Consider the following 23,407-nt stretch of genomic DNA (forward strand, 5'->3'; position numbering starts at 1 on the left):
CTCTAAAAACACAGATTGCTGTTTGCTACTAATGGGTGCCTTGTGTAGCATTACAGCAAATTGCCTTCCTTGATGGCATAAACTGAATACACAGAAAACAAGAACACTTAGTTAAAATGTTAGCACATCAAAAGGCACTAAAGGAAAATAACTGTTTTGCAGAGAAAGACTTTGCATGATCATAATTGATCTGTTCTAGTGATCAATTTAGTTTCTGTTTTAGTGAACTTGCGTCATTTAAAACAAAAAGCAGATTTTCTATGGCCATGCTGATTGCAGAGTCATTCTGTAGCAGAGCAAAATGCAGGGGGACTGTGACTAACTGACAATGGCAGCAATAAATCACCTGCTGGCCATCGGGTGCAGGCCCCAGTGTGTCCCCATGGAATTCTAGACAGCTCCAACCCCGACTTGGACTTCCAGATCCAACATCTGCTCACAGCAACAGGGTTATGGTTTGGTTACACAGGACTCACCTGGCTTGGGTTGCTCTGCACCTGCACCAGGAGGTCCTGCAGAGCGGATGCAATGCTGCAGGAGGGGGATATTTATCAGCACATGATCTCATACCAACTGGTTGGACTCTTTGCATAGAACAGGAGTGGCAGGAGGGCCTACCCCAACAAGACCTAAAATCCAATCAGGGAATGCAAGCAGTGCAAGCTCTCCTGGAAGCTCTCTGTGCTGAGTTACCGGTGGCACCATGGTGCTGGGTTTGGAGTTGAATTCTGCTAAAACCAGCCCAGTTCACCAAACTTCAAACACACATCCTGCTTTTTGAAGCTGGATGTGACAGATAAGCTGGTAGCTGGCCTGTAAATTTGTGACTAGCAGTCAATCACTTCACAGTATGAAAGTCCAGTCCACTTTCATACAGTCAGGTTCTTCCTACACAACCCTTCTTGGGGTGTATGTGTGGAGATTCAACCTTCAAGGTTACTCCTCGAGGTTGAGAGAAAGAGATCTCCCCATGAGGGTTGGTATGGGGGAGTAATATCAAATCTCTACTTAATAATTATTTCTTTTTGCTAACTTTAATATAATTGCTTCGATAAGTGTTTTAAAATAGTGCTCTATCCTATCTTATACTATACTGGTAGTACTTTTAGCATCTATAGTGTGTAGTAAATACTTCTGATTAATATCTTTTGTCCGATCATTTGTAATAATAAATTATTCATTTTATATAAATATTCTCATTTTGCCAATCATTAAAACCTGTGGGACAAAAGTGGTTCAATCACACCTCTGGAATTCCTTACATTTAAACCACTGACATAATTTGAGGCTAAGATTGGATTCAGCCACACCCAAACTCCTCTCTGAGAAGGAGTTTCGAAAGCAAGGGGCCCTTTCTGCACCTTGTGACTCAACAGCAGGGCTTTTCTTTAATAGATTTTGTCTCAGCCTTCCACTCACACCCACAACAGCAAGTTAACACAAAGGAATTGCAGACCATATTTTAGTATAGCAGTTTGAGCCTGTCAATGCTCCACTGACACAATGCAAGGCAATGGAAATTCTGGCCCTTGAGCTCAGACTTGAGTTTACAGGTTTCATAACTTGCTTTTTCACAAGGATAAATCTCTATATTCTGTTGATATAGTTTGTGTTTGTCTTTTGTTTCAAATAAGAAAGTCAATCTGTCACAAAGAGGGAAAAAAAATCTGTTTGGTTTATTGTAGATCTCAATATCAACAGACTATCAGCAAAGCTGTGCATGGAAACACCATAATAACGTCTCAGATCTGTGGTTTTATTTATAAAGTATATGACAGAACTCTGTAGCTGTCCTAGTGCAGGTAATTTAAATAAAGTGAGACCCAGAGCATGTAAGGAATCTTCCAGTGAACAGCAGAACATATTTTGGCAGCTTGGAATAGGGTTAAAAGAAAGCCCAAATAATTCCCCTCACACTGCAAATTTGTTTCCTAATGGAAGCAAACACAGATTAAAATTCTTTCTTAGAATAAATCAGTATCACTGTGTGAGACATAACAACAGTGCAACAACTTGTCTAAAAATCTGAGCCTGCAAGATATTTTCAAATATAAGTAGTCCTTTGCCTGGATTACCAACAATAGTAACAACCAAGAGTTCTAAATATTTACATTCTGGTTATAATTCTGCACTGAAGAATGTACACAGAATCCCACCCAACAGTTTCACCTTAGGCTGTTTACAGCCCAAATAACTTTTTCAAATATTGGATCAATGCTAGAGCATTTGGGGGACATATTTTGGTTGTTTTCTGGGCTCCACTTGGACTAAAGGAACAAAATATGGAAATATTTCAATTATAACTTATAACTTTCCTGACCACTCCATTAGGTTTTGGTAATGAAACCACTATTACTCTTATCCTTTCCTGGTTGTCTTTAATGTGTAAGACTGTACCAGGTCACTGCAGGGTGACAGGAGCTGCAAAGCACAGCCTGGCTGTCCTACCCAGTGCAGGGTACAGAGAACCTTCTGCAGAACTTCATCCTGATACACCCCACAGCCCTTCAGGACGTCACCTGAAGCCACAGAGGACTTTGCAGCATCTTCTCTGAAGAAAAATGCTTTAATTTAGTGATATTTGTTCTAGAGGAGAACTAAAACTATAAACACAAACCTGATGCAAGGCAGGAAAGCCCAGTTTTTGTCTTGTTGAAATGAAATCTGCTTTCCCAAACAACAGAATTCTCTCAGCCAACAGTTACCAAAAGTACTGCTGACAAAATAACAGTCTCCAGTGTTATTTTATAAATGCTCCCAGCTTCTATTTGCAGTCAGTCATTATTCCGAGTTCCATCTCAGAGAAGCCCTTCAAACAACTCCACCACTGATTTCTAATGCATTGAATATAACAATATTCATCAGTTGTCATGAAATAGTTCACATAAAAAATCAGAAAGCATTTTCATTACAGTCACCTTGTCACTAATTTAAAAGTTTCAAGCAGTGGATGGCACCTCTTCCAGTTACAAAACCACCTAAAGAGCTTGGATTTTGTCAGCAAAAGAGCAAACTACACATAGAACATAATAATGTTCTGACACACAAGATGTGTTATATTAGGGTTTGGGCCTAGTGCAGCCCTTTGATACATAAAAAACATCACAAAGGAATTAGGTCTTGTTGGCAACTTGGTGCCCAGAACTGCTCCCATGCCGGCGCCCACCTGCAAATATTTACATTGAAGTACTGCTTAACCAAAATTGAGGAAATTCACCATCATTCATTGAAAGGCTGGAGTTAAAAAGCATCAGTGAAAATTGAAAAAGAATGCATTTACATCAGTAGAAGACATTCAAAATTATCGTTTGGAAATGTGCAGTAAGCATTCTTTCCCAGCCGGATTTACTACAGAAACAGTTTTGGGATTTTCACATCCAGACATCGATCAGGGACCACAAAATAGATATTAACAGGATCAAGGCGCCATCGAGTGGTGAATCTTGTAATCACACTGTCCCCTTCGCCGCCTCACACCAAAAAATACCGCCCTAAACCACATCACAACTTTACAAGTGCTTTTGCTTTAGGAGGATGAAATTCCAACCACATACTGACTACCTATTATTCAAATTCATCGGTTTTAATTTGGATAGCCACCTAAAAAATAGTGCATATCCATTTTTGATAGAATAATTCATAAAGGTTATAACACTGTGTAGGTGATAGGTGATAGTTATTATCACTACTTGGAGGGAGGGCGGATGTTGATTCTACTACAGAATGGCAGCATTTGCAAGAAAAGCAGCATCAGAGTCGAACCAGAAAACTCCAGGATGAAAAGCATGCCATTTTTTAGCCTAAACCAAGATATTATTGATCCTCACTCATCATCAGTTTATATACTTCATCTTTGAGAGTGAATTTGTGCAGAAGATCTGAATGCTGCAAACCCCTAGGTCAGGCTCCATTTATGTAATATATTAACAAAGGACTGAAAAAGAGACACCGAGACCTAAAAGCATTAATTGCTACAGTCAGTGTTTGAAAATTCACACATTGGTCACAGGATGGTTGGGATAACTTGCAGCCCTCAGACTAGATGAAGAGGGTTCATACCACACACTGTTATAATTGAGTTATACATATGACTGGGTCTCTGAAAAAATTGATGATTCAGGTTCTACTAGAAATGGGAAAACAAAAGAAACTGCCCTTGTATAGGACTTGTATATATAAACACATTGTTGCATTTGCCTCTGGCAATGTGTTATTTGTGTGTGATTATTGTAAAAGAGCAGGGATAAAATTTAATATGGTTTTCATCACTGCCTGCTCTCCCACATAAACAACTTGTTACTGTGTCGTTGGGAAGCAAAAGCTGCTGATACAAAGCCCTCCATTTGGAGTTACAGAGATGCCACAAAATTATGTGAGTGTTAATTGTCTGAACACGATGCAAACTGATAAACCACATCACTGTGCAGCTCAGATCACAAACACGGAGTGGTCTTCACTTTCCTAAAAAAAACCACCTTACACATACCAAGAACAAATTAAAATAAAATAATAGAATGTTTCCAAAGCCCCAAACCTATTGACAGAGCCACTTTCCATTTGATCTGCATGTCTTGAGAGAAGAGCACTGGATTACAGTCACATTTTGGGTTTCTAAAAGCTTCTCCTGACACCTTGTGTAAATTAGTCTGACTTGAAACAAAAGCTTAGTAGCAGGGTTTTAGTTTTCTGCGCTATCACACCACAAGCCTGACCTGCATTTGAGCCCTGGTGAAACAACTGCTATCAAATTATAAACTAAAAGATTGCTCAGGGCAGAGCAGTGGGTCATGAGGGTGAGTGCCTAAGCAACAGGGCCTTAGTGACAAGAATGACAGCTACACTTTAACCTCAATTTCCTTTCCTTTGCTGGTGAGGCAATGCTCAAGTGAGAGATACTGTCTTACATCATTGCAGTCCCATAAATGTTTTGACATCACTACTGTTCCTTTGAAACAGGTCCTAATGCAGAATATTTACATATTAGTACTGTTGGGTTCGTTTTAACTAAATAAATGTGCTTTGACTCTTGGGTCCTGTAATGTTATGTATTGCAGAGATGTTACAGTAGGAGTTGAAGCCTCACCTCTGCATCTGCAAGACACAAAACTGCCTGAGAGAAAATAACCAATTTTGTTCCTTCACAATCTACAGTCAATTATCAAAGTCTGACCAGCAACCTTTCACCTTGACTAAGTGTCCTTAGTGCTGTTCTTAAAGTACCTTTTATTACCACTTTGTAGCTGGATAAAAAATAACTCTGTGTCAATTTTGGCTAACATCAATAGAAAACAAACTCAGTATTTTCAGTTTTCCGGAGTGCTGGCAACCCATACTGCTCAATAAACATTTTTTGCAAGGTTATGGAAAACCTGATGCTCAATCGTTTCCCAAGGATGCTCCAACTCTGTGGTCAGTAGTGATAAGGTAATAACATATAACAGCAATTAAAAGTGAAAATCATAGCCTCTTTTTGTCCTGAAATCAATATCATCACAGAAACTTTTAAGCAGCTATTGGACTGATACTCCTCAGACAAGAAGAAATAATTTTATGGGTTTTCTAGTTCATGTTATCTCAAAATTATATTCGAGGATTCTTGCTGAATCAGACCTTAAAGCAGTCTGACATGTTTAAAGATGAGCAGAGAAAATGGAATATGTTTATCTGAAGCCTCAAAATTCAATAAAAGAACATTAACACCAACATTCAGCCATAGTGAAAGGCATCGTAAATCTGATAAAGAAAGACATTATAAGCTCCAAACTTGGACTACTTGGGAGGATATATCCTGCTGCCTTCTGAGCCACTTCTGTGCTTTCAAGGCCTGGCCTTTTGTCACTGATCTTAATGGAAGTGGAACTGTGCCAAAATTGAGACTATGGCCTCCAGGAAATAAAACACGAAGCAGCAAGTGTTAATAAATCAGAAGCACTAACAGGTCAATCAAGACCATTGCTGGTAAGTGATTCCATGAATGACATAAAGATAGCACTTGTCTAATGAATCAAATGTACCCAAAGAAGATGTAGCACAAGAGGTCACGAACTGGAGGCTTTATATTATGTACATCACTTTGTTTTCTCTCACTGACAATCTTCTTTTTTATCAGAGCTGCCTGTTTATGCACATCTCTCTCTTCACTATTATTAGCATGTGAGGAACACTTAAGAGTCTGCTACCATGATTAATACTTTAAATTAAGTCCATATCAAGTGATGCTAAAAATATTGTTGTTTATCCTGGTGCTGATTTTAAAGAAGGTGGTATTTTGTGCTCCCTTAAAACCCTTTAAAAATGACTAAACCCTCCTATCGAAACTTGAAAACACAAGGTGAAATAGGCCCCTTGTTCAGACGAAGACATTCAGCACCAATAAATCCAAACCCACACAGCTGAAGTTTGGCAGAATTGTGGGTTGAAAAGGCAGGCCTGTAATGAAAGTGTCAGGTGATATTATTTTAGATGACATCAAATATAAAACTTCCAAACCCTTCTTTACTTACTGCAGTATCTAGTTTCCCTGTATGCACCACACATGTGATTGTATTTGAGGGAACAACCATTTTTTGAAACTATCAGTTTATGCACCATCAGGCTGCTGCTGACAGGTTGCAGCTTTTGGAGAGGATGGGATTATATTTTTTCATATATGAACTCTACACTTTTGACAGCTCTCATTTCTTTACTGGCATTTTAATTCCTCATTACCCCAGTGAGTTTAATGCTCTGTATCTGAGTCAGGATTGTATCCAAGGGGAGTGTGTTTGCAAGAGAGTGAGAAGGGACAGGCTGGGCATCTCAGACTGAGAGAGACAAACTGCATCCCACCACACTGCTGTGCCCCTGCTCTGCAACAAAGGGAAATGCTATCATTTCAAGGGAGGCTTTAATGCAGATTTACAGTGAGGTTTGTCTCACAGCTCTGACACCTACCTACATGTTAATAACACCTTTTCTTTAAACCCACTGTGTTCCATCAATCTTTACTATCTTCCAAGTTAAGGCTGCAATGAGTTTTGCTTCAGTTCACTGCACTGCAAGTATTAACTCCTGGCAATCGCCAGCACAGCACATTGATTTTGCATATGAAATAAACACTTTACAATACTGCAGTGTTGACCTAAATATGTAAGTGCCTCTGTTTATTATAAAATACAGGATCTTATGAGAATAAAATACAGTCTTTCAGGTTACAAGATAACTCACAGAATACTTGGGGAATTAATAAGCCACCCATAGTACTACCTCAGTTAGCCAGGCTCAGAGGCAGTGGCAAACCCAAAGTGAAAAGCAGTGATTGTGCTACAGAACCCCATAAAGAAAACCAGCAGTGGCTGAAGTCTGGAGAAACACAGGGGTGGTGTCAAGTCTCCATCTGAGAGAAAAAGAAAGTGGACTCATGTTTTATTGTTAAAACACCAGCTAAAATTCATTTGGTACACTGAGGATAAATTACAGGTGCTTGTGACTGGCGTCCCAAACTGCTTTACTCTTTTTCTTTGAAAGAATGACATTGTAAAGTTTTTTATTTTAAAATGCTCTATCCTGCTTCCAAAAAACCTTTTTATATTGCCATGCAAATTCAAAACCTGCCAATAATTTCATAGCCAAAAGGGTCTAAGCTGAAATCTCAGACAAATAAGGTTGAGTGGATTGGCTCTCCTGAGAGCCAAAAACCCTGTAAAGAAGAAATTACCAGTAGGCTGAAGGAGTACCAGTGTTGCTTCCTCCTTACCACTGTTGTATTGCTTATAGCAAACCCACTTTAGCTGCTCTGTTTCTCACTAGATCAGTAACACTAAAAATGGGCAGAACTTCAGTAAAATGAGTTACAGAACTTCAGCAATTTTTTAGCTTTACAAAACTTAATGTGTCAGAATGCAACTGCTTCAACTACCAGCACTTACCTGACCAGTTGTTTAGAACATCATTTTTTTCTGATTTTGGGGGGGTTTTGGTAATAAAAAAGATCCTTTTTAATGCTTTGTATTGAGACCTTGAGGAGATTTAAAAGTAGCTTTGCACCTCCAGGAAATGCGTCCTGCAAAATCCTACTACCAGTTCTTTTATTATGCACTTATATCCACACAAATATCCACACTTCACAGGAATGCTGGTTGTGTTTCTGACAAGAAGACAGTTGTAGAATGGTACCAGACACTGCATTGTAAATATTCTGTACAGCTTTAATCCCTGTAGTGAAAGTCTTCTTAGAGACACCCCATAGTGCCAGCAATTATATATGTAAGCCTTGGTGAAACAGTGGCCAGTACAGGTTATACTGGAAAGAATGTGAGAGGAAAACAAATACAGAATGTATTTCCTGTGTGTGCTCATCCAGTTTCCACAATGGATCGTGGTTTTGACTCAGAACTGGTACCCAGTTGGTCCCATTGCATGTAACAGCTGTGAGGGATATTTCTTACTTTTAATTTCATTGCTTTTTTTAATTTCTTCTCTCCTACTGTAAGGTCAGCCTTAGCTTATACCCTGTGCCTTTTTTCTCCATTTAGTTTTCCTATTATTACAACTTCCCAGGAGAAGCTAACAGCAAAATAATTTCTTCCTTTCCCTGCTGTTATTTTCTTGACTAAGATCTATACCTGCATCTTTCACTTACCATTCTGATTATCTTTGATTCAATACTCTCATCTCTCTTTGGATAGAATCTCACTGAGTTTTCCAAGGAAAAATATACAGTGTGTGCTCTATATCCCCCACTACCTTCATTCTCTAACATGGTATCTTTCCTATACATCTCTTCTTTCATTGTTACACCTCAGCTGCCTAAAAGCCGTGAACTAGACTCAGAAGTCATAAATTTTACTCAAATCATTACTTTTAAGCAAGATTATCCAGATTCTGCATCCTGAAATTCTGCACTCAAACTTTCTCAGTGTTATTCTACAATCATTACCACGATGAGTTCAAAGTGAAAAGCAAGCCTTAAGGAAATCTGAAAGTCTAAACTCACCCATAACAGTTGACAGCATTGTGCTCCTTCTCTTGCTTCAGGCATTTCTCTTCTCACTTCTCATCAAGCTTGTGGTTTTTTGCATTTTAATTATCTATCTTCTCTGCCTTTGCTCTCTTGGAGTGAAAACAACAAGAATTGCAGTAACATCTCTGTCTCTCTCCTTTTTGTTTGTTTATGTCCTTCAGACTGTAATCACTCCAGGTCAGTGTAATCCTTCTTGTTCTGCTCTGGGAACAAACACACAGGGCTCCTAATTCCCAGGTGAACATTTGTTTTCGAAAGGAGAGTTGTCTTTAACTGAATCCCAATGAGTATAAATATGGTCCATGTTATTCCTCTCCTTTATACAACGAAATGTGGGGGATGTAATTTTTAACTGGAGGTGGAACTTCAACTTGGCAGCAGCCCTGGGAGAGAAATTCCCTTGTGCTTTGGTGCTTCCCAAACCCTCATGTTCCCCGTGTTCCTGTGCGATGCTGTTTGGGGTTGCAGTGGCTTTAGCTGACAAAATGATTAAGGAGAGGAGAAATGTGTCACAAAGCCTCTCACAGGGTCTGCAGGACTGACCAGGCTCGTGTCTTTGTCTCTGGGAGAGGTCCAAGGTCACACAGGGGACGGTGGCTGGGGACACTGATCAGACACAGTTTTAGGGCAGCTTAATATAAAAAAGACATTAAGCTCTTAGAGAGCATTTAAAGGAAGGCCACGAGGACGGTGAAGGGTCTTGAGGGGAAGCTGTATGAGGAGCGGCTGAGGGCACTTGATCTGTTCAACCTGGAGGAGACTGAGGGGAAACCTCGTGGCAATCTACACCTTCCTCATGAGGAGAAGCGAAGGGACAGGCATTGATCCCGGCTCTGGGGTGACCAGTGACAGGACCCAAGGGAACGGCGTGAAGCTGCGTCAGGGGAGGATTAGGTTGGACATCAGGTAGAAGTTCCTCTTTCAGAGGGCGGCCGAGCCCATCCCCTCACACAGCGACTACATCTCCCGGCAGCCCGCGGGGCCGCGCCTCGGCCTCGCGAGCGCCGGGAGGCCTCGCGCCGCTGTCGCGAGAGCGGCGGGTCCGGAAGCTCCACGTCGGAGGGTCGGGACCTGCCCGGGGCGCGGCGGAGCCTGAGGGAGAGACAGACACCGGAGGGACAGACAGACACCGGAGGGACAGACAGACACCGGAGGGACAGACAGGCACCGGAGAGACACCGCAGGGACACCGCGGGGGCGCCGCGGCGGGAGCGGGGCCATGGTGAGCGCGGGCAGCGCCCTGTGCCGGCTCCCGGCGCGGGGCAGCGGCAGCGGCAGCGGGGGGGCGGCGGGGCCGGAGCAGCAGCGCGGGGTCACCGCGGGGTGTTGGTCACACACACACCGAGCAGCCCACCCCGTGCTCTGGTTCTCAGAGCCCTGAGGGGCTGCAGGGCTGAGCAGCGCCGCGAATAGGCACGGAATCGAGCGCGTCGTGTTTGTGTCAGGAGAAATAAACCACAAATCCATCCTCTGCCACCGTGTCGTGTCTGTAACGCGCAGGTGCTGCATGGTAACTGGGAATTTTTTTATCCCTGCCGTGTCTAACGTATGTAAACTGCAGGTTTTAGTGATATTATCCCACCGCTAAACACAGCGTTCTTTGATCAGATATCATCCATTAAGTTTCCTATGAGATAAAATGTCAGCAGCGTTAAGTGAGCTCAGCTGAGCGTCTGAATCAATCTGTAATGTGTCCAATAGTTTATAAAATCATTTTACTAGACTTCATGCCTTTTAAATACTGTGGATTTGCATTTCCAGTGATGAAAGTTGAAGGTCAAGGCCTTCTCTGTAAGGGAAAGACTTAAACTTTCTCTCCTCTCAGTTTTTACAATGTAGTGTTCTGTTCTAAAACTGAATTTTGGAATTGCGAATGGAAATAAATTCATAGTGGGCAAATCCTGTTGTGGTTTGCTGTGATAATTGGCTTTCCTACTTCACTTTTTTCAGGTGAAGTAGCAGGAAGATTAATTTTCTAAAGTTTGTATTAGGAGCAGGTTCTCTTTGCTTTGCTTCGCTTTGGTAGTTCTGGGACACCAGGAAGATGTGCAGTGCATCTCATTTTTTACTGTGCTGGGGATACTTTCTACAGTATGAGGAAATTCTGAATTTCACAAAATTGAATTTAATGGACCCATTGCCTTTGGTGGGAATGTGATGCTTCCCTGCAAAAGCAAATAAGCAGGTGGATAGAAAAGAATGGTAGCCTTCTGTCTGCCTGAAAAGCGAGACTGGATCCTTTTACTTTGAGGTTTAACTAACTTCAGCTTTCCTTTTCCCGTGGTATTTCTGTGCCAGTTTTCTGTTTAGTAACTGGATATTCCCAATTCTTTCCCCCCCCAGCCTCTCCGACTGGATATAAAGCGGAAGCTGACGGCTCGCTCCGACCGGGTGAAGAGCGTGGACCTGCACCCCACGGAGCCATGGATGCTGGCCAGCCTTTACAATGGCAGTGTCTGTGTTTGGAACCACGAAACACAGGTGAAGGGCCTTGGTTTGCCTTTATTATGGAATCTTCAGAACTGTCAGATGTGGATCTAGGACTGGAAAATTGAATTTATCCAAGAATCTTAAATCACTGTCACTGCTCTCCTCTGATTAGGAAAGTCACTATATTAGTAGACAGGGAGGCAGCATAGTGGGCACTGTTAAGAAAATACAAAGAGCTGATTTCAAAACTTGTGTTTTCTCCTGTGCTATAAACTTACTGTTTTTGTTTTCAGACTCTGGTGAAGAATTTCGAAGTGTGTGACCTGCCTGTGAGAGCTGCCAAATTCGTGGCGAGGAAGAACTGGGTTGTTACTGGAGCTGTAAGACACTGTCCTCTTGTGATTCCATGTGCAGCTGTACTTCCTCTGATTTATTTTCATGCCATTGCTTTGTGCATCACATAATAATCTAATCTGACATAATTCCTAGAAGAGAACTTCACTACAGTTTCCCAGAAATGTGCTCCTTTAAGTGAGCTTAGAAGCTTAAACTTTTCATTTCAAAAGAGAGCAGCCTGATAACGTGACTAACTCTGCAGGTAGTACAGAGTAGATCTAGAGTCAACTTCTGCTGCCAATGGAGTCAGCACCCAGTGTTGACTTTTTTACTTTATTACTGGTGCTCCTTTAAGATGAAAATGTTGACAATCCTAGGTAAGATGAATTAGAAGTTGCTTTCTGCTTTTGTTCTCGGTCATAAATTTTTTAGTTTTGCTCACCTCTAGAAACAACTCTGGTTTTATTCAGTGAGTCTACTTTGAGAGGAATAGTTTTATTCTAATGTTGGCAGCACGTTTTTCTTGATGGAAGAGTATTTTTGTTGTCTGAATTGAGGTAATGCCTAAATAATTTTGACTCAATTTTCTTGTCCTAATCTTCTGCCCTATACACAGAGTAAAAATTTCTTGTCATTTTATTGTTTTATGCTGCTGTGGCCAAGTTCCTTTTAAAAATTAATTTTGGCTGAAGTTTTTTCCACTTCCTAAATGTCTTGGGACATACAGCGGGTATTGTAGACTTCTAAATCAAAACATAATTTTTATCATTAGCGATGTGCAGAAAATACATTTTCTGAAACATTTTATTGTTAGAGGCTCTTTAGTGCTGGAATATTTTCTCTAGCTCCCCTGCATTGCACAGAAGGTGCACTGTCCAGAGAGCCTTATTTTAATGGTGGCTTTCCTTCTCTTTCACAGGATGACATGCAAATCAGAGTTTTTAATTATAACACCTTGGAAAGGGTTCACATGTTTGAGGCCCATTCTGATTACATCCGTTGCATTGCTGTGCATCCCACACAGCCCTTCATACTGACCAGCAGTGGTAAGATCCCTTTGGCATATTTTTATATTTGTCTTATATTTCATAACCAGCTACTTTTAGGCTTCTGTTTCCTCCTTTTCCTGCAGAAACAGGAATCAGATGTCACTCTGATATTTCTTTGTCAGTTGCATTCCTGTTTCTTTGCTTGAATATCAACTGCACCTGAAATTTAAAATATAATAGCTTATGGTCATGTCAGAGAAGAGCAAATAGCCTTCTCACTTAAACATCTTTTGCTGTTTGTGGGTTTTTTTCAGATGACATGCTCATTAAACTCTGGGACTGGGATAAAAAATGGTCTTGTTCTCAGGTGTTTGAAGGACACACCCATTATGTCATGCAGATCGTCATAAACCCGAAAGACAATAATCAGTTTGCCAGTGCCTCTTTGGATAGGACAATTAAGGTAAAGAAACTGTATTTGGGGATTTTTTTAGTCAGGAAGTAGTTAACAGTATACACAAACCAATAATCCTGTATGGACAGTGCATCAATATCCTTAAAAGCAGGTGCAAGAATTGAATATTAATTGAGCAAAGACCTGAATGTTGGTCAACTTAGTAAGTATTTCAGTAAATTTACCAGATTACCTGTCACCTCTAATCACTGAAATGTAGTTCTTTAAACTTTTTGAAGTGCTGCTTTTCGATTTGGATTACACAGAAATACAGAGAGTAGTAATGGTTATACTGTCGGTAAGTGGTTTGAGAGTATTAAACCTATAAAGTGGGTAAAGGCTTTTAACTGTGCAGTAAAAAGAAAAATACCCAAAACCCTGGTAAAGGTGTTACTTCCATGTCCTTGGCTGTCTGTTGAATTGTTTCCAAAGGTGCACTCAGCCCTCTCATGGTAAAACCCTGATGAGTCTGATTTGCTGTGAAACTATAACTGAATATCTGGGACTATAGATTGACAAGCACCTGAGCAGTGATACTTCCTCCCATTTACAGTACATTGGCTGTAAGAAGCCAGTTTTGGTTTTAAGTGTCCTCAGATGTTGAGATCAGGTGCACGTAAATGTTGATTTGATGTGATAAATGTCAGAAAATAGCAGTATTTTTGCACTTATTTGGTATCCTCATTTAACATAAGATTTGTTATTTATTTCATATAACTGGGAAAACATTAAATTCAGGAGCCAGGTGAGGGCAACCTGTGTATGCACAGCTGTTGCTTTTTCTTGATGTTCTAGTTAATACCATAAACAAGTACTACTTCTTACAGACAGTGCTTTATATGGTTTTATGTTTTCAAAGAAGTTGAAAGAAACCAATTCTATTGTTTAGAGGTATGAGCAGGTCAGCATGTTGGGGGTTTTTTTTGTTTTTATTTGGGGGGAAGGACTGGTAGTTTGAGCAGTTGTTGAGACTCCTTACCTGGGGAAAGCGACTGTGCCTGTGGAATTCCATACTATTTCTCTTTGGACTTGTACACCTGGATGCATGCTCTGCTTGGCAAGCTGGACCTGGAGGCCAAAGATCAGTAACTCCATGTGGTTGGGGTTTTGTTGGGTCTTTTCCTGGGAAGGTGTGGCAGCTGGGATCATCCTCTCCCAACTTCACGTTGGAAGGCCACGAGAAAGGAGTGAACTGCATCGACTATTACAGCGGTGGGGACAAGCCCTACCTCATCTCCGGGGCTGACGACCGGCTGGTGAAAATCTGGGACTACCAGGTATGTGCTCAGACCCCTCAGGGACCTTCGTGCAGGCTGCCATGGCAAAACACCAGTGGCTAGGTTTGAATAAACCCACAGATTTCCCTCATTTTTCCTTGGAAAAAAAGGACAGTGAGGGGGGAATATTTCAGGACGTGTATTTAATTAAAAAAAATTTGGTAACCCTTGAGAAATCCTGCTGTTGAATTTAAATAACCTCAAAGTCAATTCGTAAAATTAAATTTGACATAAGGTTTCTGCTGTTAGCATTAGGTTTTTTTCTTGTAACATAATCAATCCCTGCCTTTTAGGCTTCATGGTTGTGGATTGACATGCTCCTCTTTTATGTTCAAGTGTAAATATTGTGTAAATATTGTTCATGTATCAACTCTTTTCATCCTTCCTTGTTTTCTGATTTTTTTGCAGCGAACTCAGCTTTCTGTGCTACTTTAATCTCTTGTGCTGCACAGCTCTGGGAAAGCATATTTTCTAGGCAGAAGCTTATCTGAAAATAGAGGAAAACATCTCTGTCTAGGGAAATAAATATTTTCTTCTGGGCAGGAGAAATTATCTCAGTACAGGCATAATTTTTAATATGTTAATGCTGTTGTTTGAGCATCTTGGAAATAAATGGAAGAAATCTAGAGAAATATATTTTCAGGCAAATCTTGCATTTGGGGGAGATTTTTTTAGGAAATGAAGGTTAAAATGTAGCTATGTGTTCATTTTCTGTACCTGTACTTCTCATTCTCTTTTGCAGAATAAAACCTGTGTGCAGACACTGGAAGGACACGCTCAGAACGTGTCGTGTGTCAGCTTCCATCCGGAGCTGCCCATCATCATCACGGGCTCCGAGGACGGTAATTTTGTGTTTTCTGTTCTACAAAGGCCAGGGAAAGAACTCAAGGGAGAACTCTTCTTGTGGTGGGGCTGCAACCCCCTGCCCTTGCACTGGGAGGAAAGGAAAGGCATCCATCTGTTTTTCCCGTAGGAACCGTCCGCATTTGGCATTCCAGCACCTACCGCCTGGAGAGCACCCTGAACTATGGCATGGAGAGGGTGTGGTGTGTGGCCAGCTTGAGAGGCTCCAATAACGTGGCTTTGGGATATGATGAGGGCAGCATCATTGTCAAGGTACCCTTCATGATTTGAAATGAGAAATGATGATGCAGAGCACCTGATTTCTGATTCTGGGGTAATTTGTAAAATATGGAAAGTTTTGCATTTTAATTGGCGGTTTCAGACAGAGATGGGCTATTTCATTTGATATTTTCAACTGAAAAGAAAATCAACAATGTGTTCTTTCCATCACCCACCTTCTTACACTATGCTTTCTAGCTTGGTCGTGAAGAGCCTGCCATGTCCATGGATGCAAATGGAAAAATTATTTGGGCTAAACATTCTGAAGTCCAACAGGCAAACTTGAAAGCCATGGGAGATGCTGAAATCAAAGATGGAGAGAGATTGCCCCTGGCTGTGAAGGATATGGGGAGCTGTGAAATCTATCCCCAGACCATTCAGCACAACCCTAATGGACGGTAATACCTTCTTTTATCACTTCTCTTGAATTGTGGGGGTTTTTTTGTTGACAGATAGGCTAAAATAAAAGAAGGGCATGCAAGGTACAAGAGCTGCTCAGTGGAGACCAGAAGGAAGAGGGAATAGCAAGTAGTCAGAAACATGATGCAGGAAAATTACAGCTCCTTGACACTTCAGGAATATATAAAGCTCATGCTCTGCATTTGCAGTGATTATATTGGGCATGGGGGCTTTTCACTTTTTAGATAATTTGCCTTCTTGATGATGCCTGTTTAAGTGAACAAAGATGTCTGACCAATTCCATCTTCACGCTCCAGGTTCGTGGTGGTGTGTGGTGATGGGGAGTACATCATCTACACAGCCATGGCTCTGAGAAACAAGAGCTTTGGGTCTGCACAGGAGTTTGTTTGGGCACACGATTCCTCAGAGTAAGTGGTGCACATTTTTTCCTCTGTATTAAATTTGCTGCTGCAAACAGTGAACCGGCCTGAAGACTAAAACGTGTGTGGACAATGAACTTTCAATAACTGGGCTGCTTTAAAATTTTTATTTCTAGCACTCTGCTAGTTATAGAAGATAATTCAAATGCAGCTGTTTTGTAGCAGCTTATGATTTATTAATTTGCTACTTTGGAAACCAGATAATCTTGTTTTTTTCTTACAATCTAATCCCTATTTAGATATGCAATCAGGGAGAGCAACAGTGTCGTAAAGATATTTAAAAATTTCAAAGAGAAGAAGTCGTTCAAACCTGATTTTGGAGCAGAAGGTAAGTATTTACTTTTAAAATAGATATGTTGGTGCATTTTTTGCACAGTGTGGATTTCTTCTGCCTTTATTTTCTTGCAGGCATCTATGGTGGCTTTCTGCTGGGAGTCAGATCTGTTAATGGCCTGGCATTCTATGACTGGGAAAACACAGAACTGATTCGCAGAATTGAAATTCAGCCCAAACACGTAAGTTTCTACCTGGGACTGAGGATATTTACCTGTCTGTGTTTACTGATTTTTCATTTGTTTACTAAACTGCTGATTTTCTTGAATGAAGCCAAGCTATCAATCATAAAGTTTATCTCAATCATACAGCAGGAGAAGAAAAAAATCCTGTATGTGTTGGCTTTTCAAGTCCTAAAGCTTGTAGAGTTAATATGTTTTAACCTTAATTTACACATCCTCCTTTCTTAACCTGAGGTGTCTAAAAGTGCTGTCGTTGGTTCTGATGATACAGATTTTCTGGTCTGACTCGGGTGAGCTTGTGTGCATTGCTACAGAGGAGTCATTCTTCATTCTGAAATACCTGTCAGAAAAAGTAGCAGCAGCCCAAGAAACACATGAAGGTGTCACTGAAGATGGAATTGAAGATGCCTTCGAGGTATTTAAAACTTGTGTTTAAAAAGTGGAATAAGATTCGAGATGGTAGAAGCAGGTCTTCCCAGAGTGTGGCAGACTTAGTGGTTAACACAGTCCTATTGAAACCATGGTTTCCAGACTTTAGAGTACTGCACGGTAGGTCTGCCTGAGGGAACAATCTTCATCATTTTCTTTGGGTTCCAGAGGAGAGTTTTCCCAGTTTGAAGTTACCTGTTTACTGTTCTCACAGAGTTACAGAGGTTGTTTTTAAAACATGCTTTTGGGTGTTTTAGCTTAAACTTTTTCCTGCAACTTTCGAGTTTTTAAATGTTATTCAGATTTAGAAGTGAAAAAATGTCGTGCTGTGAAATGTCAGAAATGAAAATTTCAGGAGGAAAGTTGTCTCTGATTGCCTTGCTCAATGCTTAGTTTGGTGCTTGTTTCCTAGATTTACAATTGAGTTAGTTAAGAATTAAGGTAGCATTTTTGTAAAACAAAATCATCATTTATGTACTTCTAATCTGTATCTAAACTTACTTTTGCAACTTGCCCAACTACTTAGTCAATACAGAATGTTAAGTATAATTTCCAAGTGCAGTAATCTTTCTGCTACCAATCTTTGCAGGTTCTCGGTGAGATTCAGGAGATTGTGAAAACAGGCTTGTGGGTGGGTGACTGCTTTATTTACACCAGTTCTGTGAACAGACTCAACTACTACGTCGGAGGAGAGATTGTCACTATTGCCCATCTGGACAGGTGAGTCGCTGCTTCAGGTTACTGAGCGAGTGTTAAAGGTTCTGTCAGTCAGGTGAGTACAAGGTAAACCTTGTTCACCTGCTTGCTGTGCACTACAGCTTGTTCTTCTCTGCCATGCTGATGTGTGTTCTGGGGCAGTGATGTAATCGTGGAGGGAATGAACAGTGCTGTGTGGAAGTGTACATCTAGTAAAAGTAGAATATTCTGTGTGAGTGCTCTCATAAGAATCACTGGAGGGTTTTTGATAGACTGTTTTATAGTGGATCTGTTGAAGATGACTATTCTTTGTTTTGTTTCAGAACAATGTATCTTCTGGGGTATATCCCCAAGGACAACCGGCTTTATTTGGGTGATAAAGAGCTAAACATTGTTAGTTACTCGTTGCTGGTCTCGGTGCTTGAATATCAGACTGCTGTGATGAGAAGAGATTTTGGTATGGCTGACAAAGTTCTTCCCACAATTCCAAAAGAACAGAGAACCAGAGTTGCACATTTCCTTGAAAAACAGGCAAGAAAACTACTTCTTAGTTATCAAACTAAATAATTCAGTTAATTCATATTTTTCATTGAGTTTGCTAAGGAAAACCCAGTCATGTTATCTGTAAACATAAACTCTTGTTAATTATCTGTATTTATTTGAGAATACTGTAACCTTCTGTTGGGAGTATTTTTGTTAAAACATCTAGGATGCTGTTTGATTTGACAGATCCCAGCCTAACTTAGAGATTTTTCTTTCAGGGCTTCAAACAACAAGCTCTTGCAGTGTCTACAGATCCAGAGCATCGTTTTGAACTTGCTCTTCAGCTCGGAGAGTTAAAAATAGCATATCAGCTTGCAGTGGAAGCAGAGGTACATACATCCTTTTTGGGGATACTGATCCTGAGTGTTAGCATCAATCTGAGAGGCCCTGTAAGAAAAGCCAGTGGTGTGTACAGCTCCCTGAGCACAACAGAAACACCTCCAACTGTTGATGAAGCCCTTCTACCTGTAATTCAAAGGCATCTAAGCTGTGGGATGGGGACAGAAGAATGTTGTCTGCTCAGAAAGCTACAGGAACTCCTGGAGAATCAGAACTTGGGCCAGGAACCAAGCCCTGGTCTCCAGTACTTAACAACAAGAGGAGCAATGACAGGGCTGAGGCTTTCAGGCCAATTTCCAAAGCTATTCCTACCTCCCACCTCCATGTTTACTGACACAGTTTATCTTATGTAATGGTATAGCTGTGTAATGATCTTACAAAACTCACTGTGTCGTGTTGTGAAGCTGCAGTAATCACAGGACCTCAAAGGGAAGACAACGTAGTGATGGGATACATCAGTAAACTTACACTTGCACACTGAATCTCTGCAAATCTTTAAACACTGTTATTTTCTTTCCTTCCCTCTCCCCTTTTTGTGCAATTAGTCAGAACAGAAATGGAAGCAACTTGCAGAGCTTGCCATTAGTAAATGCCAGTTTGGCTTAGCCCAGGAATGTCTCCACCACGCACAAGACTATGGAGGGCTGCTGCTCCTGGCCACAGCTTCAGGAAATGCCAGCATGGTGAACAAGTTAGCTGAAGGAGCAGAGAAAGATGGCAAGAATAACGTGGCATTTATGAGCTACTTCCTGCAGGGAAAGTAAGTAGCAAACGAAGATTCTGATTGTTCTGTTCTGCCTTCCCAAGTTCAAAGTACCTCAGGTTCTCCAAGTGGTTAACTACAGCCAACTTTGACGGAGAAGGTTGGAGGTGGGCACCCTCTCAGAAAAGCTGCTTCTATTTTATGATGGCTGCTAGATTTAAAATCTGAAATGAAAGCACTTTAATGTCATAGTATAAACAGCTAATCTAATACAGGAATTTGTCTTTAATAAATTCATTGGTTAAAACCACATTTTAAAATCTTCTAGGCTTGATTCCTGTTTGGAACTCCTGATTAAAACCGGGCGTCTCCCAGAAGCTGCTTTCCTTGCACGGACATATTTGCCAAGCCAAGTTTCCAGGTAATTTTTAAGCCTATTCAGAGTGCAGATGGTGGTGTCAGAATTAGCTGAATGTAACAAATACTGTTTGTATCTCCAGGGTTGTTAAACTCTGGCGGGAAAACCTCTCAAAAGTCAATCAAAAAGCTGCTGAGTCCCTTGCTGATCCTACAGAATATGAGAACCTTTTCCCTGGATTAAAGGAAGCTTTTGTTGCTGAAGAATATGTGAAACAAAGCCTGGCTGACTTGCGGCCGGCCAAGGAATACCCCCTTGTCACTGTGAGTGGGAGTTTGTATTGTCTCTAGAAGAAAAACATTCGGTGCTGTGTGAAATGAGCTTTAACATTTAACATTTAAACATACACGTTGTGTTGGTTTTTTACTTTTAGCCAAATGAAGAAAGAAACTTGCTTGAAGAAGCAAAAGGATTTGAGCCTTCTGGAGTAATGGTGTCTCAGGTCAGTGTTACTAAGTGATGAATTCTAAGAGACAACTTTGCTATTTGGTGGTAAATCTACCCTGGGGAATATTTCACCAATAATGGACAAATTACTGCTCTTATTGGCTTGACTGTAAGAGCTGCAGCTGAGTTCCATGTTGTTTGCCTCAGATTCTTCTTATCTGCGTCTGTAACTACTAATAACTTCTTGACTGTGAAATTATTTGTGTGCTTCCATACCCTGGGTCACCCTTAGTAGTGTGAGTGATTGTGGAGTCTCACTATTGAATTCATCCTAGAGTAAACCAATTTCAGTTGCACATACAAACACCACCCCGACTGCAGATGGTTTTCTAAAAGCTCAGTTGCTGGAACCTGGAAACTCTTATGTGTTACAGCAATTAAAAATGCTTTATGTTCTCCACTAGTGTGCTGCATAGTGTTATGGAATAACACTATTCCATAACTGACTGGTTAGGAATCATAGAACAAATGTTCTAATCAATATTTGAAGTAACAAACTGATTTTTTTTGCCCCACCACAGTTGTCCAATTTTTATGCAGAAAACACAACTTAAGTGTAAGGAATGAGCATAGAGATTGAAACAAACACTTCAAATGCTTTTCAGAGCTCAAACAGAAGATGACAACTTCCAGTTCTTGTTCACGTCCAATACATTTGTTCATGAAAATCAGAGAACATGAGAGTTTCTTGAAGAGGCACAGCTCTTTGACACTATAAACATCTAAAATTAGAACTTAAATCAGAAACTGAGGAAGAAACAGAAAAGCCACAACTCCCCATTCTGTCTGTATTTTTTTCCTCTTAGGAGATGCACTACAAAGCATCAGTGTCAGTTCAGAGAAGTCAGCCTACTTTCAAGTAGCTGTAGTGACTGTTTGCTTGCTGTGTATCAAAGCAAGTATCGTTAAACTAAAATCAAACTTCTGTGCACATTTGTTAAAGATGATAAACATTGCAAAAGTTACCTGAAACAAATGAGAATTAGCTTGCATTAGAAGCTGAAGACAAGGCCACTGTTAGAAGTGTATCTTTTCATTCAGCTAATGATTGCATAGAAGGCTTAAGCCACAGTTGTCTTTTACAGAGCAGGAGATAACTGTGTTTTGATTAATTCTGTAATTAATTGAATAGCATTGCTTCAGTAATGATACTGATGAATTATCTTAATACAAAATTTGTGCAGCAGCAAAGTGAGAAGACGAAGTGTTAAACCTTTACAGGGTACACAAACCCCAGCAACAGTACTAAGATTTGCTGTCACCATCTCAAGTAACCTAATCTGTCTCGCTGAGGACCTTTACAGTCACTAACAGCACTTCAGTATTTGACATGCACTGAGACTTTCTGAAGGTTGTTCAGTTCCAACTGAACTGTTATCAGTTCCAACTGCTTCAGATAAACTGGGGAGGGACATGGCAGTCTCCAGGGGAGTGAGGACTGGAACCCTGGCAGGCTGTGGCTGAAGAAATGCTGAGGGAAACCTTGGAAGAGAACCACTGGGAGGGGAGGATTATAGGTTTGCTGTTGTCTACTTGTTTTTGTTGAAGAATTAAAATTGAAAAGAACTAAAGGAATTTCTTTGTCATTAGAAGAAGGCTGAAGAACCAGTTCCCCCTCCTAAACAAGAAGTGATGAAGACAGTTTTGCAGAATTCTGATATACTTCCACCAAGAGATCAGAAGGTACCAAAACATATTTCTATGAAGGGGAGCACTATGAGCACTAATTTTATGTTAAAGCCTTCAATGTGATTGAACAAAGCCATTGGAAAATGTCTGTGTTACTGGCCAGCCTAGGCCAGTACAGGGTACAGGTCCCTTGCTGTGGGGTGCAGAAACCACACACAGCAACACAGAGCAGTTCAGCACCCTGGGGGGTACAAGGGTGAAGTTCAAACCCAGCTGATCAGAACATGTTAAAAAGCCACACCTCATGAAAGATGCTCCCTTAGCAAGCACAGAGCTTCCCTCTGCAGCCTGTTTTGGCACTCCTGTTCCACACCACTGCCATGGCTTGGGGCCTGCAGAGTGTGCAAGGACATCCTGCAGAATCATTCATCATATGAGCTGGCTGACATGGAACCATAGTAGTAACCCCTTCATCTGGTCTTTTCTTTCCCTAGACGCTGCTGGACTTGGAAGATGACCTAGATAACTTGGATCTGGAGGATATTGATACCACAGATATCAATCTGGATGAGGAGATCTTAGATGAGTGAACATCCTTCTTTTAGATGACCAAATCAGTTAGTTACTCCAAGCCAAGGAATGAAGATCTGTGGACTATGTGCTCCAAGTTAATTTGATTTTTATACCACAAGTGGACCATGTACATGTAGGAGGAAGTGTAGACCCAGCAATTGTACGAGGAGAATCAGCTTCCAGTACGTTGAATTTCAAGACATAAACTCCAGTGTCTACTAACAAATGTTTTCATTTTTCAAGCAACTCAATAAAGTCCTTTAAACATTCTTCTCCTCAAATCTCCATTTACTAGTAATTCTACTGAGAATAGTGCCATTCTTAAGGATAACCCAGCTTCAGTAGTGTATATTAGAAATACATGAAACAGGAGCATAATAGCTGAACACTGGTGTTTTAGCCTGACTTTCCTCAGCATATGCACTGGGGTATATGGTTGTGTTCACTGTGCTATTGGGCTTGGGTTTGGTAACAATCAGTAAAATAACTAAAATGAATTGTGGGCAATTCTTTTAGACTCAAGATGTAACATTAAAATATTAAATTCAGGACATATTGTCACCAAAAACAAAAGTCGTGATGACTGCTCTAAGTTCATTTACAGACCTTTTCAAAATAATAAACTGCTGTAATGATTCTTGCATATTTCAGTAAAACAAAATTTAGA

At 40.7% G+C, this 23,407-nt stretch overlaps 1 protein-coding gene across 2 annotated transcripts; it reads left to right on the plus strand.

Moving 5' to 3' along the window:
• Positions 1-10,047: 10,047 nt before the first annotated feature.
• On the plus strand, positions 10,048-23,009 carry COPB2 (COPI coat complex subunit beta 2). Of its 2 annotated transcripts, none has more exons than XM_050308050.1 (22): positions 10,048-10,223; positions 11,345-11,482; positions 11,725-11,811; positions 12,687-12,813; positions 13,071-13,219; positions 14,341-14,487; positions 15,230-15,329; positions 15,461-15,603; positions 15,808-16,007; positions 16,326-16,436; positions 16,688-16,776; positions 16,857-16,963; positions 17,235-17,378; positions 17,982-18,112; positions 18,412-18,619; positions 18,850-18,960; positions 19,516-19,730; positions 20,002-20,094; positions 20,174-20,354; positions 20,465-20,533; positions 22,129-22,221; positions 22,662-23,009. In XM_050308050.1, exons 1-22 carry the CDS (start codon positions 10,221-10,223, stop codon positions 22,755-22,757), a joined length of 2,742 nt encoding a protein of 913 aa, XP_050164007.1. In that variant the 5' UTR covers positions 10,048-10,220; the 3' UTR covers positions 22,758-23,009. The 2 variants fall into 2 exon arrangements, with proteins under 2 accessions (XP_050164007.1, XP_050164008.1); XM_050308051.1 differs by having other exon boundaries at positions 22,132-22,221.
• Positions 23,010-23,407: the final 398 nt, after the last annotated feature.

The sequence above is a fragment of the Myiozetetes cayanensis genome, unplaced genomic scaffold (genome assembly GCF_022539395.1).
Source record: "Myiozetetes cayanensis isolate MyiCay16 unplaced genomic scaffold, myiCay2020 scf13, whole genome shotgun sequence".
Classification (NCBI taxonomy): domain Eukaryota; kingdom Metazoa; phylum Chordata; class Aves; order Passeriformes; family Tyrannidae; genus Myiozetetes; species Myiozetetes cayanensis.

Coding starts and splice junctions, on each gene's coding strand:
- COPB2 (XM_050308050.1), top strand. Junction 16,437..16,687: donor TGGGCACACGATTCCTCAGA/GTAAGTGGTGCA, acceptor ATCCCTATTTAG/ATATGCAATCAGGGAGAGCA. Junction 16,964..17,234: donor TTGAAATTCAGCCCAAACAC/GTAAGTTTCTAC, acceptor CTGATGATACAG/ATTTTCTGGTCTGACTCGGG.